The sequence below is a fragment of the Myxocyprinus asiaticus genome, chromosome 26 (assembly GCF_019703515.2).
Source record: "Myxocyprinus asiaticus isolate MX2 ecotype Aquarium Trade chromosome 26, UBuf_Myxa_2, whole genome shotgun sequence".
NCBI lineage: Eukaryota > Metazoa > Chordata > Actinopteri > Cypriniformes > Catostomidae > Myxocyprinus > Myxocyprinus asiaticus.
In genome coordinates this window covers 31,881,229-31,898,644 of record NC_059369.1, presented here as the reverse complement: position 1 = coordinate 31,898,644, position 17,416 = coordinate 31,881,229, and the positions used below count along the sequence as shown (strand labels likewise).

At 35.5% G+C, this 17,416-nt stretch overlaps 2 protein-coding genes across 2 annotated transcripts; both read left to right on the top strand.

The window, feature by feature from the left end:
• The first annotated feature begins 808 nt into the window (after window positions 1-808).
• On the top strand, window positions 809-1,933 carry LOC127417100 (uncharacterized). The gene is made up of 4 exons (XM_051656815.1): window positions 809-1,319; window positions 1,483-1,546; window positions 1,693-1,760; window positions 1,859-1,933. The coding sequence occupies exons 1-4, from the start codon at window positions 840-842 to the stop codon at window positions 1,931-1,933; spliced, it is 687 nt and encodes a 228-aa protein (XP_051512775.1). The 5' UTR covers window positions 809-839.
• Window positions 1,934-11,839: 9,906 nt separating this feature from the next.
• On the top strand, window positions 11,840-15,062 carry LOC127417098 (extracellular calcium-sensing receptor). Its single transcript, XM_051656814.1, has 6 exons — window positions 11,840-11,979; window positions 12,070-12,355; window positions 12,440-13,267; window positions 13,352-13,573; window positions 13,651-13,753; window positions 14,149-15,062. Exons 1-6 carry the CDS (start codon window positions 11,861-11,863, stop codon window positions 15,060-15,062), a joined length of 2,472 nt encoding a protein of 823 aa, XP_051512774.1. The 5' UTR covers window positions 11,840-11,860.
• The last annotated feature ends 2,354 nt before the right edge of the window (window positions 15,063-17,416 follow it).

The window sequence follows — 17,416 nt, the reverse complement described above, 5'->3', positions numbered from 1 at the left end:
ATGTACCGATGACATGTGGAGGGTGGGTATGATTTGTTTAAAATTCTATTTTAACTAAGTTAATTTGCTCTTTTTATTTACATTGACTTGTTGTGATTTCTTGTTGTTACAGGTTTGTACTTTCACAATTAGATTTTTAAACTGCTGTGCAATTCTGTATTTATAATGTGGATATCATAACAAGGTTAAGATGTGATTATGTCATGGAATGTTATTGAAAAACATATAGCTCTGATAGAAAATGTGACTCCATTGTGCAGTTATTGAATAATGATGTGCATTTGCTTTCATGCTAAATCTTTTTGGAAGTTAATTCAAAGACTAAGATCTTCTAACTGTATTCTTATTTCAGCTGCTTTGTAGAAGAATGTCAATCAACACATGTGGCAATCCTTTCTGTGGAAAGACTTGAAGGGATAACAGTGCAAGTTACAAGATGCCCAGTTCTCTGCCTTTGTAAAGTCCTGAATAGACAGGTGCTTGGTGAGCAGCACACATTTGAGACCAACCAGACCATCATGGGTTTAAAAAAGGCAAGAATTGCAAAAACGCAGCGCTAGAGTAAATTCAATTAAAATGTGTAATAACAGCTGTTAAAATGCTAAGTAAAGTGGACACAATGTTTGCTATTTAAATACTTCATATTTAGCAAAAATGTGTATATAAAAGCTGATCAAACAGAACAACTATAAAATAAAAAAGAACATGACACTGGTTTTGAAACTTATATCATCAATCTGTCTGCTTGCATCATCTTTTCTTTTTATGTCTAGGTTGTCCATCAGTCTTCAAACTCTTTTGTAAACTACTGCCATGTGTATCTCCTGTTCTTAAAATCTATGGACAGTGACTACTTGTGTCTCATTGTTCTGGGGCATGTCCATCAAAATGGAGCATTTGCTGACACTGTCTGGACAAATACACTCCAAATAATGTATGAACTCAATGTCAAAAATCACACAAGAATGAGCTATGTGTACTTCTTCAAATTCAACATATTCGTGGCTGCAGAAGAGCAGATGAATATCACTGGGGCCTGGTTTATGTCAGCAAACTTCACTGAGGTAGACATTCTGAATGAGTCTACTGTCCCCGGACTGAATATGTTATTACCATGTGTGACAGTGTCAGTGGGGGCTGTAAAAGCTCTCATCTGTTCCTTCCTAAGGCATACAGATCACTGGACCATGCCTTCCTCGATCTGTGTTTGTAATACTATGCGATGCAAGTGTGTACTGTCACTCCACAGATCTCTGTGCATGATCTCCCCTGTAAATGGTGACAGAGGCACTAGCAACTGCTGTGCTGAATTTGAACAGGTACAGAAAACAAATAAACAAAAACAAAATCGGATTTTTACATGTTGTCCTACATTGCAGTGAACTCTAAATGATTTATTCTCTTTTGGACCATGGTTATACAAATTAATGACAGACATATTATATACAATATGAATGACTAATTACTTTATCTTTTTGACAGTTTATACACATATGGAGATATTCACAGGACCAACAAAGAGAGTTAAACCAAATGGATAAAATGGGTTTGTTTTGAAAATAACAAAATGCATAATATGCATGCTGTGTTACTATGCTTTGATAGCACATATGCTATAGATTGTTAAATTTACTTATATCATAAGCATTATATCAGACTTAATGTGTCTTTCCATTTCATTTGCACTCTTAGAAATCAGTCCACTACAATGGCAGATCTGCACTCAACTATTCAACAGAGGCCTGTCTCATCAGTGGATTGTGAGAGTGCTGCTAATTATTGTTTCTATGTTTTTAATTGGTCAACCAGCAGTTCTGACATATATAAGCTATAAGCAAAGATTTGTTTCTATCCACAGAGTCAGAAACTCAAATCTAAGTTTTCTACTGTTTTTTACAATCTCATGGTGCTCTTTGAGTTCACTTACTGTTAGTGGGCAATCAACTGGATATTCCTGCAAACCTCACCACACGGAGTTTGGGCTCACTTTTGTCCTCTGTATCTCCTGTGTTGTGAGGAAAACAATAGTGGTATTATTGGCCTTCAAGGCTACACTTCCAGGCAGAAATGTAATGAAATGGTTTGTGCCATTGCCACCAAAACTCAGTGTTCCTGCCTTTACTCTTACACAGATCTTTGTCCGTGTGTTTTGGTTTTCAATACAGTCCCCTTCATCTCACATGAGTATGAACTGTTATCAAGAAAAAATGACCCTCAGATGGGATGTGCTCACAGCTCTTGTTTTCTGTCCAATTTTGGGTCAATTGTTGCTATTAGTTGTTCTCAGCTTTATTCTGATATTTCTTGTAAGCAGCATGACATTTTCTTTGGCCTGTTACTCATTGTTGAACATTCATGCAGTTATGTGTATAATGACAAGAATATCAATCACACAAATTTTTAGACCACAGCGTTATTAAGGTACAGCTGGCCTTGTTTAGAAGGTCAGATACAAATTTAAAATAAATTTAAAAAATAGATATTTTGTCACAAAAAGCATTACAATTAGAAAATGTACACTAATTTCTGAGATTTATATATTGATCTTGAACATTAATGTGAATGTGTGTGTGTGTGTGTGTGTGTGTGTGTGTATATTATATATATATATATATATATATATATATATATATATATATATATATATATATATATATATAATACTTCCACAGATGGAATAATGTATTCTCAATTTTACAAACTTGGACCCAATGTGAATATGTCAAATTATAGTATTTAAGTCAATAAAAACATCTGTATCTGTATGGATTTAATTTGGTATTGATTATATCTATGTAATCTATATGGATGTACCTTTAACATTCCAAAAAAAACTAAAAAAACTTTGTAAGTGAAACAATCTAAGTGAGATAATAGACTCCAAACCATGAAGTGAACTGTACCTTTGTTAAATTATAATAATTCGACGATAGGTGAAAACTGTGCAAAGAACTATACAGAGATGCAGTATAAAGATCATAATTACTTCAAAGAAGAAATTGCTGTGAACAGTTTGGAAAACAACAATCTGTTCATTTTGAATTACATAAAACCAAATTATGTGCTTTCCCTACACTGAAGGTACTTTTCATTACATGCTATTGAGAAGTGATGAGTGTGCAATGTAGTCTTTAAATGTCCTGAACAAGTGGAAGGAGGGAAAAGAAAAGTAAGTATTTACTTGTTTTCTCACTGCCTTTAGAAGAAAATAATAATAATAATAATAATACAATAACGCAGCCCTGGATATAAACAACTAATGAGATATCGTATGATGATCATTTGATTTTTTTAGAGGGATAGTTTCTACTGCTCAGCCACATTAAAAACGAATGGTTTACTTTAACAAATTCAAGTAAAACAGACATTTCAAAGGGTTCAGTGATAATTGTTAATATTTGTTAAGCACATGCCAACAAAAGCTCCATAAAATGAAGGGTGGGTTTAGAAACATATAGGTAGGACTGCTCGATTATGGCAAAAATCATAATCATGCTTATTTTGGACAATATTGAGATCACGATTATTTAACACGATTACTCATTGACTTTGGAAACATCATGCATTTATTGAACTTTTAAAAAAAAACTTGTCTTTTTAACAGTGGATTTCCTTGAACTTGAAATGTAAACTGCACTGTGTAGGGGAGGAGGTTACTGTCATATGATAATTATTTTATGTTACGTATGGCAGTCAAATAAAGGAAAGCCTCCACAGTCATCATTTACAGCAGGGGTGCTCACACTTCTATGGAATGAGATCTGCAATTTCATCATGTTATTGCAGCAAGATCTACCATGTACAATAAAGGCTATACATAATCACAATACCAAAATGTCAGTAGTCGATAGTGAAATTTGACGATTCTCAATACCAACTTCAAAACCACAACAAAAAATATCACTAACTAATATGTTAAAAAACAGCAATGAATAGAAATAGGTTAAAAATAATAGAACAAAAAATACAAATTAAGAAAATTCTGTGCTTTTTTTAACAGCTTTAAAAAAAATTAACAGCAGAAGGCTATCAAGTATTCAAGTAAACATTCAAAATGAAATGCAACATATAACTACTACTGGTCTTCACTGTATGATTATAAAACATTAATAATTTTTAAAGCTACTAAAGTTACCCAGTCAAGAGCAATGAATGTTTTCTTGTAATGGTTGTTTGATTATTATAAGGACTCACTAGATGGCAGCAGGTATATTAGTTTACATTTACACTTACAAGTCTGACATTTTAAAACAAATCCGCTTTTTTCTCCGCTGTTTATGTTCACTTTAGACATCACTCTCTGTGTTTACATGAATATTAGTGTTGGGTTCGAGTCCACCTTAATAGAGTCCAAGTCAAGTCCGAGTCTTTAAACAATCGAGTTCGAGTTGAGTCCGAGTCCAAAAGGGGCCGAGTCGGACTCAAGACGTGCTTAAGTTACCTGGTTGTTTACAATAAAAATAAAATAAACATTTAAAATAAAAACATCATAACCAACTAAATTCAACTCATAACTTCATACACAAACTCTGTCATCGAATAATACATTTATTTTATAGTCGATACTTCAATTATAAACAAAACATTTCACTGCCCAAAATATCCTAATATTTTATTGTGCGTGGCTGAATGTTATGGATGGTGGACAAATGCTGTAAAAGAATGTATTTTAAGCAGCTTGTCAATGCTTTGAAAATACTCAATCAATAATAAATAGGTGCTGTTTATCTGTTTAGAGTTGTTGTCTCCTTTAGCAACAACGTTTTTTTTCCTCTGACTACTTATAAAGTTTCACAGTTAATTCATCAAGCTATTATGAACCAGTTCAAGCTGACAACATTGTGTGGACCTCATCACCTCAACAGATGCCCAATCTTCTCCTCTCCAACCACCGTGCATGTCGTCAGCACATCCAATTAAGGCAGAGCGATCTTTAAGTAGGGAGCGACCTGCGAGAGCAGAACAGGAAGAGAAAAAGAGAGAAGGAGAGAGAAAACACACACACGCACGCACAATACGTCTCCTGACGTAACAATTTCGATATGCTGTTTTTAGTAAACTGTGAGAGACATGATGTGGGTGACTTGACTCAATGAAGTTCTTTATTTTAAGTTTTTAACCACGATAAAACTGCAATGCGAGCACCGTTTTGGCTGCACAAATGCCACACGCAACTTTATCAGTTGTCAGGTCCAGTGTCCTGTGAAACTGCCTTGTTTAGTTTCTGTTACATTGGATACATACCCGTCTTTATGCTTCAGCCACCTCGGTAGTTGATGTTATACAGTAGTCTCTATAGTAACATTCAAACATATTGGCTGACTGATGAGTGTGCCAGTGCACGTGCTTATGTGTGTGTGTGTGTGTGTGTGTGTTTGCTTAAACACAGTGAAACAACTCTGGCTACGTCTACGACTTCAGGGGCTAATACAGCTGCATGCAGACAGAGATGTGTTTATTAATTTCTGTTTTGTTATTTATTTAGTTTTTCCATTGCATCACTAATGTCATGGACTCGGCTGGACTCGGAAAAAAATCCCGAGTCCCAAAGGCTCGAGCCCGAGTCAAGTCCGAGTAAAAATGCATCCGAGTCCGTGACAAGTCCAAGTCCATTAAAATTGGACTTGGGACTCAGACTCGAGTCCGAGTCCAAACTCAAGTACCCCAACTGCCCAAGATGGGCATTTTGGCAGAATTTTGAAATGTATTTGACCATTCAGGTGCGCATTAGCGCAAGCATTTTCGGAACACACACGCATGTTCAGCACACACACATACGCCGCCCGTCAATCAAATGGCGCAGCTGTTACTAGATAGCTAACTAATTATAAAATTACATGCTCTGGATTATTTTCAACAGCAGAATAAGAATATGAATTTTCTAATAAGTGATAGGCTATCACAAATATAGACGGTTATTATTTAATCTTTTAATCTGCTTGTCCAGTCAGGTAAGTAAAATTCTCTTTCACTTGCCCCTTCATATATTCACTTTTGTCAAGCATTTGTCGAGCCCTGATTAAATTTTGTATTCAATATTCTCCAATAAAAAATTTTTTTTCTTCAGTATAGCTTCTAAAGTAAATGTACATTATTTAAAAGGAGTTTTACATATTTTGCTCCAGTGTATAATGGGCTAAGATTACACTCTCTCATCTTTATGTTCACTTCGATCCATCTTTAACTCACAAAACAAAAAAACAAAAAACAAAAAAAAAATTCTCTTCTTAATAGAGCTGCGTATCACCGATTTTCTTCATGATAAGATTCACACACAGTGAACGTGACACATACAGTGTATTATAATTCACTACGTCGCAAGCCATCACGTTATAATCTAGCTGCACCAAACGTGCGCAAGTGACGAGCATCTCCACGGCAGAGTTTGCATCAGCCAGAAGAAGATTCAGTCTCTTCCCCGGTCACTTCACGCAACTCATTGACATAAACGCGGCACTGACCACTCAGTGAAATGCCAGTTTCGGAGTTTATTTTCATAACCCACTTCCTTATTATTTGAACTTTAATAAAGGATGCCTTAAAAGATATAATGCTGGGGTGTTTCATTGTGAAACGGAATGTGGCACAATAATCTTTTGATCTCATTTATCTTGTTTTCATAATCATTGGAAGCCAAAATCGTAATTGAAAATAAAATTTGATTAAATCGCCTAGCCCTACATATAGGTGGCAAAACATATTGTCCCCTCTCATGGCACTTAGCTCACAGGGAAGGTACAGAATTCTTTTCTGAGGCCTGGATTACACCAGTCCACTGTATGCAATGCAGTTCATTTGAAGGAAAATGGAAATCTTGAATGGTGCAAATTTGCCTTCCCAGAATCAAGCGTTCCAAATTTGCTTGGAAAATGCTCCAGGGTTATTTTATTTAATATTTAAATTATGACCTTCAGCCATACTAGTGAGAAGTGTATTGGGCATCCAGTGTGAGGCATTGGATAAATACAGGAAACCTAATAAAATGTCAATATACTGAAATTAAACTCAAATGAATTCGAAGCAGATGCAAATTTTACTAAAGCTATTCAGAATGTGTCAAATTATGCACCAAGTCAAAAAAGTCATTACCCTTACTTACAGATGGGCACTTTCCAAACACGCTTCATGAAGCTTCGAAACTAGGGTTTGAAAAATGCATCGATGCATTGATGTATTGTGGTGCATCGACCTATCAAAGAAACTTAGATGCATCGATTATGAAATTTAAGAATCGATTATCTTTATAAATCAATACTCGATGTGTCCGTCTCATATTACACGAACCTTCTTACAACAGACACGAAGTGAAGCACACTGCAAAATTAAAGGGAAAGAAAGCGTACTTTGAAATAAAGAACGTTTATGCAGCCGAGTTCTCCCCGCAAACCTATGTGGGGTGGGTGGATGGATGGATACTGCCGAGTTTGGCTTTCTGTCTCATTATTCAAAACTGTTTGCATCCATTTGACCAAGGTAAGTTCATTGTTGTCCCCTTCATCCCCGATTATGATATATTATGCTAATATTGCATACAGTATATATAATCATATTTGCATCTCCATAAAATATGTCATTTCTCCAGCAGTTTAACCACGAATAGAACTTGGCTTAAATAAATGTGACTGGTGAGCAGACATTGGCTGTGAATGAAAACACTCACTCGTTAATTAATTCTCTTTATAGTGAATGCTACAGAATAGGGAGCAATTTCATACTCTTCTGAAGGGAACTAACCAGTTGATTACAGTCACCTATGATTGGTCAATGACACGCGGCAGCCGCGAAAAGATAAAACATTATTATCTTTTGCAGTGTGTGCCGCAACAGTCCTGCATGAAAATGCGATTAAATTCTCGTGAATGGGCTTGACAAGTGGAGGCGTCTCCGTTTAGCCTGGATGCATCGTAATTGTTAGGTAGATGATCGTAATCAAATCATTGTCAGAGCGAATCGTCACACCACTATTTGAAACCTTTTTGAACCATTTGTTTTGAACCAATGCTTCCGAGCACATATCAAACTGGCCAAGTCACATGATTTCAGCAAATGAGGTTTCGGTACTTCATTCTGTTTCGAAACAGTTTCAAAATGTTTCACGGTTTCACTAGGGGGCGTTGATCCCAGAGTGAAACTCTGAATCAGTGTTAAATGCACGTTGTGACTGATCTCGAGTCAGTTCAGCAGTAACGTGGTTCTATAAAATCAGACTGATTCAAACAAGAGTTGCTGATTTGAATTGTCATTTTAATTTCCTTGTCAATCACATTGTGTTCCCAAAGAAAAAAAAAAAAATAATAATCTAATTTTTGCGTTTATAAGAAATACATTTGAAAAAGACAGATATTTTATGATAAAGAAATTGTTTTATAAAAAGTGAATCTGGAATTTCGGCTACTGTACATAACATCGCATCTTCACTTTTTTTTTTTTTTTTCTTTTTTATTTAGTACACCCAATTTCACAACACTGGACATGCTTCATAGTGTAGTGGTTAATACCCTTGCAGTAAAATTCAAAGCACTTGAAATCTGAGCTCCAGTCCCACATTGACTGAGAGTAACTTATTACCTTAATGTTTTGCTTTCAAATATTTACATACAAAACAAAGTGTTGTTTTAGAATAAAACAATATTGTTTTGTATTTAAAATAATTTTAAAACATTGTTCATAAAAAGGCCAGCTTATATACAGTTGTGCTCAAAAGTTTGCATACCCTTGGAGAATTGGTAATATATGTACCATTTTTAAAGAAAACATGAGTGAGCAGGCAAAATACATTTCTTTTATTTCTTATGGGATTCATATTCAACTGTAGGTTATAACAGAATGGCACAATCATAAAACAAAACATGGCAACAAAGAAAAAAATGTAATGACCCCTGTTCAAAAGTCTGCATACCCTTAGTTCTTAATACTGTGTATTGCCCCCTTTAGAATCAATGACAGCATGCAGTCTTTTGTAATAGTTGTCTATGAGGCCCCAAATTCTTGCAGGTGGTATAGTTGCCCATTCGTCTTTGCAAAATGCCTCCAGGTCATGCAAAGTCTTTGGTCGTCTTGCATGAACCACACGTTTGAGATCTCCGCAGAGTGGCTCGATGATATTAAGGTCCGGAGATTGTGATGGCCACTCCAGAACCTTCAACTTTTTCTGCTGTAACCACTGGAGGGTCAACTTGGCCTTGTGCTTAGGGTCATTGTCGTGCTGGAAAGTCCAAGAACATCCCATGTGCAGCTTTCATGCAGAAGAATGCAAATTGTCTGCCAGTATTTTCTGATAACTTGCTGCATTCATCTTGCCATCAATTTTCACAAGATTCCCCGTGCCTTTAGAGCTCACACACCCCCAAAATGTCATAGAGCCACCACCATGCTTCACAGTGGGGATGGTATTCTTTTCACTATAGGCCTTGTTGACCCCTCTCCAAACATTGCACTTATGGTTGTGACCATAAAGCTTTATTTTGGTCTTGTCACTCCAAATTAAGTGTGAGGTGTGTCAAGGTGTTGTTGGGCATATTGTAACCGGGCTTTTTTGTGGCATTGGCGCAGTAAAGGCTTCTTTCTGGCAACTCGACCATGCAGCTCATTTTTGTTCACATATCGTTGTATTGTGCTCCTTTGAACAACCACACTGTCTTTTTCCAGAGCAGCCTGTATTTCTCCTGAGGTTACCTGTGGGTTTTTCTTTGTATCCCGAACAATTCTTCTGGCAGTTGTGCCTGAAATCTTTCTTGGTCTAACTGACCTTGGCTTGGTATCAAGAGATCCCCAAATTTTCCACTTCTTAATAAGTGATTGAACAGTACTGACTGGCATTTTCAAGGCTTTGGATATCTTTTTATATCCTTTTCTATCTTTATAAAGTTCCATTACCTTGTTAAGCAGGTCTTTTGACAGTTCTTTCCTGCAGTATCTAGCCTGCTCAGTGTATCCATGTGAGAGCTAATAAACTCACTGACTATTTATACACAGACACTAATTGCAATTTTAAAAGCCACAGGTGTGGGAAATTAACCTTTAATTGCCATTTAAACCTGTGTGTGTCACCTTGTGTGTCTGTAACAAGGCCAAACATTCAAGGGTATGTAAACTTTTGATCAGGGACATTTGGGTGATTTCTGTTATCATTATGATTTAAAAAGGAGCCAAACAACTATGTGATAATAAATGGCTTCATATGATCACTATCCTTAAAAAAAAGACAGTTTTTTTGCATGATTAGTCATATTTTCAAAATCAGTGCCAAAATTTCACAATTTCTGCCAGGGTATGCAAACTTTTGAGCACAACTCTATGAATGTCTACTTATTCTGCAAAGATTCAGATCTGTTTATTCCAGGATATTGTTGAGAACCATGAAAAATACAGTATATGACAAATACAGGGCAGTATATAGTTTCCAATGCATTGTGTCACTGTAGCTGCTTATGACTCAAATCTTCTCATTGCATTTACACTCCTGTGACCAGCAGATGACCTCAGCATGGGATGATTTGAGCACTTTAAAACAGTGAACCATTTTACGAAGGGATTGGTTCAATTGTCTTGATGTTTTGGAAAGCTTAGTTTCTGCCATAACTACCCTTATTTAATTGAATTTGAGAAAGTTTTTACGAGCAGTTTAATGTCTTTCATTCTGATTAAGCCAATTTCATTACACCAACATAATTTAGTTGGATTAGGTCAGATCAATGTACAATAGTAGTTTTAACTCAACTTCATTAGGCCCATCAAACTCAATTTACTAAGGTTTTATGATGGTCCACCTTAATTTATTTTAGTAGTTTTAGTATATGCCAGAAGAGCAAGTGTAAGGACAGTGAAACTACTGCACTGTCAATTTCATTGCAAGTGCTTACGGAAATAAGCAGCACTCAGATCAAGTAGTCCAAAGTCCATCCTCAACCCAAGCACAAGTGCCATTCTTCACCACAATGGAAATGCCCAGAACTCCAGCATAACAGCCTTTAATATATATATATATATATATATATATATATATATATATATATATATATATATATATATATATATATACCAATATTACAGAACATTAAACATTAACAAATCTTCCCATATTCTCATCTTGCTCAAAAATGCACAAAATAACACTTAATTTCAACACTTGTTCTCCCTATCCAGTCCTATGCAAAGCATACTGGGAAGTGGAAAATCTCCTGCCGAGTTTTATCAATGCTACATTAACACCACAAACGTATTTATGTAATCCAAACTCAAATGGATAAAGTAAACTTAAGTTTTACAAATTTAAATTGATAGAACACAGTAAAATCAAGTTGTGACAAAATCTTCTAGAATTGTGTTGGTTTAGTTCATTTTAATTAAGTAAACTGAACAAGCAGCAAAACTATATTTTTATTATACAACCCAAGTAGGCAAATGTTTTTACACACAATTTAAAGATTTACAAATATTAATAATACTTTCTATTAATAGTATTAGTATTACTTATTCCTTATCATTCTAACTGAATATAAGATTGTATTTAGTGGAAAGAAAGATTTCACACAAACACACAATTTTTTAAATGCCACCACACAAACAACGTTCTAATATTTTGAGCACAGACACTATAAATTTACAAAATTAGAATTGTGTGCCCTTATTGCTACTTTAACTCACCAGGGAAAATACAACACTCCAGGTGGCACACCTTCAGCAATAATGAAACAAAATTCACTATAGGTAGGAAAAATACCATATATAACAGAGGCAGAACTCAGCCTTATTCTTTCTGAGCCACCACTCAGCCATGGGAAGCATTTACATTTTGCTATTTTGCTCTCTGTTATGCGTACATATGGGCTTCACATGTCAGCTGCTTGGTAAATTTGATATGCCTAATATTTTTAAAGCAGGGGACATCATGATCGGAGGAATTTTTCCTATTTTTAACAAACAAGAAAATGTTATTGCCTCATTTGAGAGAAAAATGCCAAGGGCGAATTGTAAGGGGTAAGTTCAAAAGCATGCTTGTTAATCAAAAATTTTATTATGAGCAAGAATTAGGCATGCATTATTTTTCTGCTCTAATTTTTTACACAGATTTGACCTACGTGCCTTCCGTTGGATTCAGGTCATGATGTTTGCAATAGATGAGATAAACCAAGATGAGTTTTTGCTTCCTAACATTTCTTTAGGCTATAAAATAATGGACTCTTGTGCTTCTCCCACTAATGCTTTACATGCGGCTCTTACACTGGCAAGTGAGCAGAAGGGAGATGACTCTACAACTCAATGTCACCTCCCTTTAACAGCTCTTGTAGCTGAATCAGGATCATCACAGTCCTTAGCGGTAGCCGGAATGCTTGGACCATTCAGAGTTCCAATGGTAATGGTAAAATGAATCAATTTAAATGTCCCTGATGTTGTCATACTGCAATAAACTAACTGCATAATTTGAATATGTATCTAGGTAAGTTACTTTTCAACATGTGCATGCTTGAGTGACAGAAAAAAATATCCGTCATTTTTTCGTACAATACCGAGTGATTACTACCAAGCAAAGGCCTTGGCCGCTATTGTTAAACTATATGGATGGACCTGGATTGGAGCTTTACAGTCTGACAATGATTATGGAAGAAATGGGATTTCAGCCTTCACAAAGGAAGTTGAAAAAATGGGAGTCTGCATTGCATTTGTTGGCACAATTTTGAGGACATATCCACAGAGTAAAATCCTTGAAGTTGTTGAATTAATAAAACAATCTACCGTAAAAGTGATCCTGGCATTTGTGCCAGAAGGAGATCTGCATCCTCTAATGATAGAAGTTGTGGCACAAAACATCACAGGAATCCAGTGGATTGCAAGTGAAGCCTGGGTAACTGCAGCAAGACCCTCTACCCCTGAAATGTTCAAGTCATTTGGAGGCACGGTTGGATTTGTGGTACGAAAGATGGCTATGCCCAAACTAGGACCCTTCCTAAAAAACATCAGTCCTTACTCTAACTCACAATCTGCTTTTATCGGCGACTTCTGGGAAATAATGGTTGGCTGTAGACCTTGTCTTAAATGTGCGCTGCAGTCTGCAAATGTCACACACAACAGCCAAGATTGCACAGGAGAAGAAAAACTTAATTTCACAGACAAATTCTTTGATGTAACACAAGTTAGAGTAACATATAATGTCTATCAAGCGGTGTATGCAATTGCACATGCCCTTCATGAATTGCTATTTTGCAAAATGGATACAAATTATGTCTTAAGACAGTGTCTGAATGTATCACAGATAACTCCTAAAATGGTGAGCAAACTATTTAATTTATTAATTAACAACTAAAAAAATCATAGTTCATCAGTTTGATTTTCTTTTGTACTTTATTGTAAGGTCAGTCATCACTTGCAGAGGGTGAATTTTGTGGATGGATATGGAGAAAATGTGTTCTTTGATGAGAATGGAGACCCACCTGCATCATATGAGGTCATAAACTGGCAGTTAAGAGATGGAGAGGTGCAACATGTAGCAGTGGGCTATTTCAGCACATCCACAGATGGAACATACAAACTTACAATAAAAGAGGATGACATCCACTGGAACACAGGAAATACGGTACTTAAAACTCCTACTTGAACATGTGACTTAGTATTCTATGATTTTAAATTGGCTAACACATGTTCACTTGTCAGATACCGAAAGCAGTGTGCTCAGACACCTGCCCAAGTGGTACAAGAAAAGCACAAATCAAAGGACAGCCGGTGTGCTGCTTTGACTGCATCCCATGTGCTGACGGTTCAATATCAAATACAACAGGTGTTGTTACCCATTTACCTCTACTGCCTACGTACTGTACATAAAATTATTTATTTTGCATGTTGTTCCAAACCTGTATGACTTTCTTTTTTCCGTGGAACACAAAATTAGATGTCAGGAAAAGTGTCAGCCTTGGTCACCAATCACTTTCATTGCTGTGGAAGTGCTTTTTTTTTTTCTCATAAAAATCAAAGTGAATGGTGCTGGGGCTAAATTTCTGCCTAACATTTAGTTTTGAGTAATATAGGTTTGAAAAACATGAGGGTAAGTAATTATGAAAGATTTTTCACTTTTGGTTGAACTATTTATTTTAATGCTCACTAATTACTCCAATATCATAATTTCCATAAATATTTTTTCTGTCCAATTTACAGGAGCAGCAGACTGCATTCTTTGCCCTGAAGAATACTGGTCAAATGAGAAACGAGACACATGTGTCATGAAAATTACAGAGTTTCTGTCTTATACCGAAACAATGGGGATCATTCTGACTGCACTATCACTATTTGGAGCCATTCTTACTTTAGCCATTATGATTGTCTTCATACGCTTTAGAGAAACACCTATAGTGAAAGCTAACAATTCAGAGCTGAGCTCACTTTTACTTTTGTCTTTGTTGTTGTGCTTTCTTTGCCCTCTTACATTCATTGGGGAGCCAACAGTCTGGTCATGTATGCTCCGTCATACGGCATTTGGGGTCACTTTTGCTCTCTGCATTTCTTGTGTTTTGGGGAAAACCATAGTAGTTGTCACTGCTTTCAGAGCCACATTGCCAGGAAATAATATGGCTGGAAAGTTTGGGCCAGTTCAACAAAGAATCATTGTGTTCTCATGCACTGCAATTCAAGTAGTCATCTGTATACTATGGCTCAAAATAAACCCACCATTTCCTAATAAAGTTCTTAAGTATAACAATAAAAAGATTATTTTAGAATGTAACACAGGCTCGGATGCTGGATTTTATGCAGTTTTGGGATACATTGGCCTTCTCTCAGCAATCTGTTTGGTTCTGGCCTTTTTGGCCAGAAAACTACCTGATAATTTTAACGAGGCCAAATTCATCTCGTTCAGTATGCTCATATTTTGTGCTGTTTGGGTAACATTTATACCCGCTTATATCAGTTCACCTGGTAAGTACACAGTTGCAGTAGAGATTTTTGCAATTTTGTCATCTGCCTTTGGCTTATTGTTGAGTATATTTGTGCCGAAATGTTACATTATTCTCATAAAACCAGAAAGGAACACTAAAAAACACATGATGGGAAAATGTCAAAAGGCTATTCATTGAGGTAGCTACATGATTTAAAAACTAAAAAAAAAGTTGGTCATTAATGTTAACTCATTATTTACCAATCCCTGTCAGTTTTCTGTGCATGGACAAGTCAGAAGAGTAAAAATGTCAGCTTTTTGTAAGTACAGTGTGTAAATAATGTACTTTGTATGTGAAAGGCATGACAATGCATGCATACAGATGATTAAACAGAAAAAAATACATATTTAGGGAAACAACAAGTCTTTTTTCATTAAATTAGATTTACTTTGTTTCTACTAGGGTTGTGATGATACCATAATCATATCTTACAATACTATCCCAGCAAAAGTATCATGATACCAAATAGTATCATGATACCACACGATAGTGTGTTTATTCTTAACACAGTTTGTCACAGTGGATCTTAGAAACTAGCCATTCCACTTGCTGCTCCGGAAGTGGTGAAAATAACTGATGGATAAACTGGGAGAAGGCTGAAATTGACTAACTTGTTACCTAATACATTCATAGTTTGATGTAAAAAAAAAAAAAAAAAAACTCTTCACTGCATCAAAACAGCCAGTTAAAACAGCAATGGCTTTAAACTTTTATTCCATTATTTGTGTGATTATTTGAATGTTGGTAAAATAAAAATAAAGATATTATAATGCTGAAAAGACTGTTTTGAGCAGCCGTTTCATTATAAACATTCAGCCCCTCTCTCCTGGTAAACAGCAGCACAAATGCAATTACACACACACACACACACCAGTTTGATTGCATGCCTTAGGGATGTGATCAAACAGATCTGATCATACAGTAAGTGCAAAGTTACTGCCACCATACATTTGTAATTGAAATAAATAAAATAAACGAGAGCAACGTTCGATTTTTTTGGAGAAACTGTAAATCTGTAAATGTTAAGATAAAGCATTTAGGTTAGATGAAGTGGCACTAACCCTGCAGAGGCAGTGGGATGTGTCCAAAGGTGTTTAATAAGGTTGCTGGTGTTTCACCCTTTGGCTTGAAATCTTTGTATATATTCATGGCAGATGGGTTTTCCCAGTCTCATCAGGCAAAACCCAAAATAATTCAAAATCTCGTACGTGAATTGTGTTTTTTAAAAAGCTTCTCACTCTCCAAAGTTTTATTTAAATCCATATTATCTATTAGGAGACATGATTGCCAAATTAACATGCTGGGATTCAGACGTGTGTGTTTGAAGCATGGGAAAACCACACACTGAATAATAAACTATACCATACAGGGGGCAAATTCTAAACAGCATTTTGTGCTCTTAAAGGGCACTGTGTGAAGGGGATGCAACTCGAAAAGACTACATTATAGGTCTGATTCAAATGAAGTTTTTAGCTAAAATAATATTTAATACCGCACATACAGCATAACTTACATTTAATACCTTTAATACAGTTTAAAAAATACTGTGGAGTAAAATACTGCCAGTATTTTGAAGCTTTAGTATCGCAATACTACCGTAGCACCAGTATACCATGCAACCCTAGTTTCTACAAACTTCTGACACCTTTGAAAAACAGGTGGGGCTATATCAAAGATTAACCATAAATGCAAATTAGTGCCGAGACCTCAATCAGTTTTAGCTAATGAACCAATATTATTATTAAATATATATATTTACTATTATTGTTGTTGTCAATGGTGATTGTGGTGTTGTGATGCATGTTGTTGTTGTAATGGCATAATTTGACAATTAAAATATACACTACATAAAATAAATTCTCCATTAATCTTTTTTTCTTTTTTTTTTTCATTTTATATTCTCCTCATTGTATTATTACTGTGCACATAATGATAAACATACCTTGTTCTATACCCTTTTAGTTTCAAATTATTTATGTGAACGTAAACACCTTTTGTCCTCAAATCCAATCTACAAAGCATTAAACTACACATTTTAACTTGCTAAGAAAGAAGCTTGAACTATGAGATATCCTTTATAAAATTGACACCCGATGACATAGTGAATGACATCAGTATTTCTATAAAAGTCCAGGTCAACCAATAAAACCTCAGATGAGTGAAATGAAAACTAATTGCACAATCAGATTACAAAGAACTGTCAAGTGATGAAGACTTATTATTAGAGGATTTTTTTCCCCCCATTATGACAACAATTCACACATCTTACAAGTTAAAAGAGGTATATATGACATACGCTTTGTGTAGGTTAACAGTTTATATCTGTGGCTTGAATTTTTCTAAAACTAAATAGCCTAACACTTTATTTAACAAAATGTCATCTGTTTTTTTTTTTGTTTTTTTTTAAACAGGAATATGTACAGGTAGATACTGTTTGCACGAATACTGGGCTTTACACAGAGGGAAATGAACAAAGAGAAGAAGATTCTGCC

What these genes read in the sequence shown, in the direction of transcription:
- LOC127417100 (XM_051656815.1), top strand. Translation starts at nt 840, where the DNA reads ATGGACAGTGACTACTTGTGTCTCATTGTTCTGGGGCATGTCCATCAA. An exon ending in AAACCAAATGGATAAAATGG is followed by an intron (nt 1,547 to 1,692) that starts GTTTGTTTTGAA and finishes TTGCACTCTTAG; the next exon opens with AAATCAGTCCACTACAATGG. An exon ending in GCCTGTCTCATCAGTGGATT is followed by an intron (nt 1,761 to 1,858) that starts GTGAGAGTGCTG and finishes TTCTATCCACAG; the next exon opens with AGTCAGAAACTCAAATCTAA.
- LOC127417098 (XM_051656814.1), top strand. Translation starts at nt 11,861, where the DNA reads ATGCCTAATATTTTTAAAGCAGGGGACATCATGATCGGAGGAATTTTT. An exon ending in ACTGGAACACAGGAAATACG is followed by an intron (nt 13,574 to 13,650) that starts GTACTTAAAACT and finishes TTCACTTGTCAG; the next exon opens with ATACCGAAAGCAGTGTGCTC. An exon ending in CTGCATCCCATGTGCTGACG is followed by an intron (nt 13,754 to 14,148) that starts GTTCAATATCAA and finishes TCCAATTTACAG; the next exon opens with GAGCAGCAGACTGCATTCTT.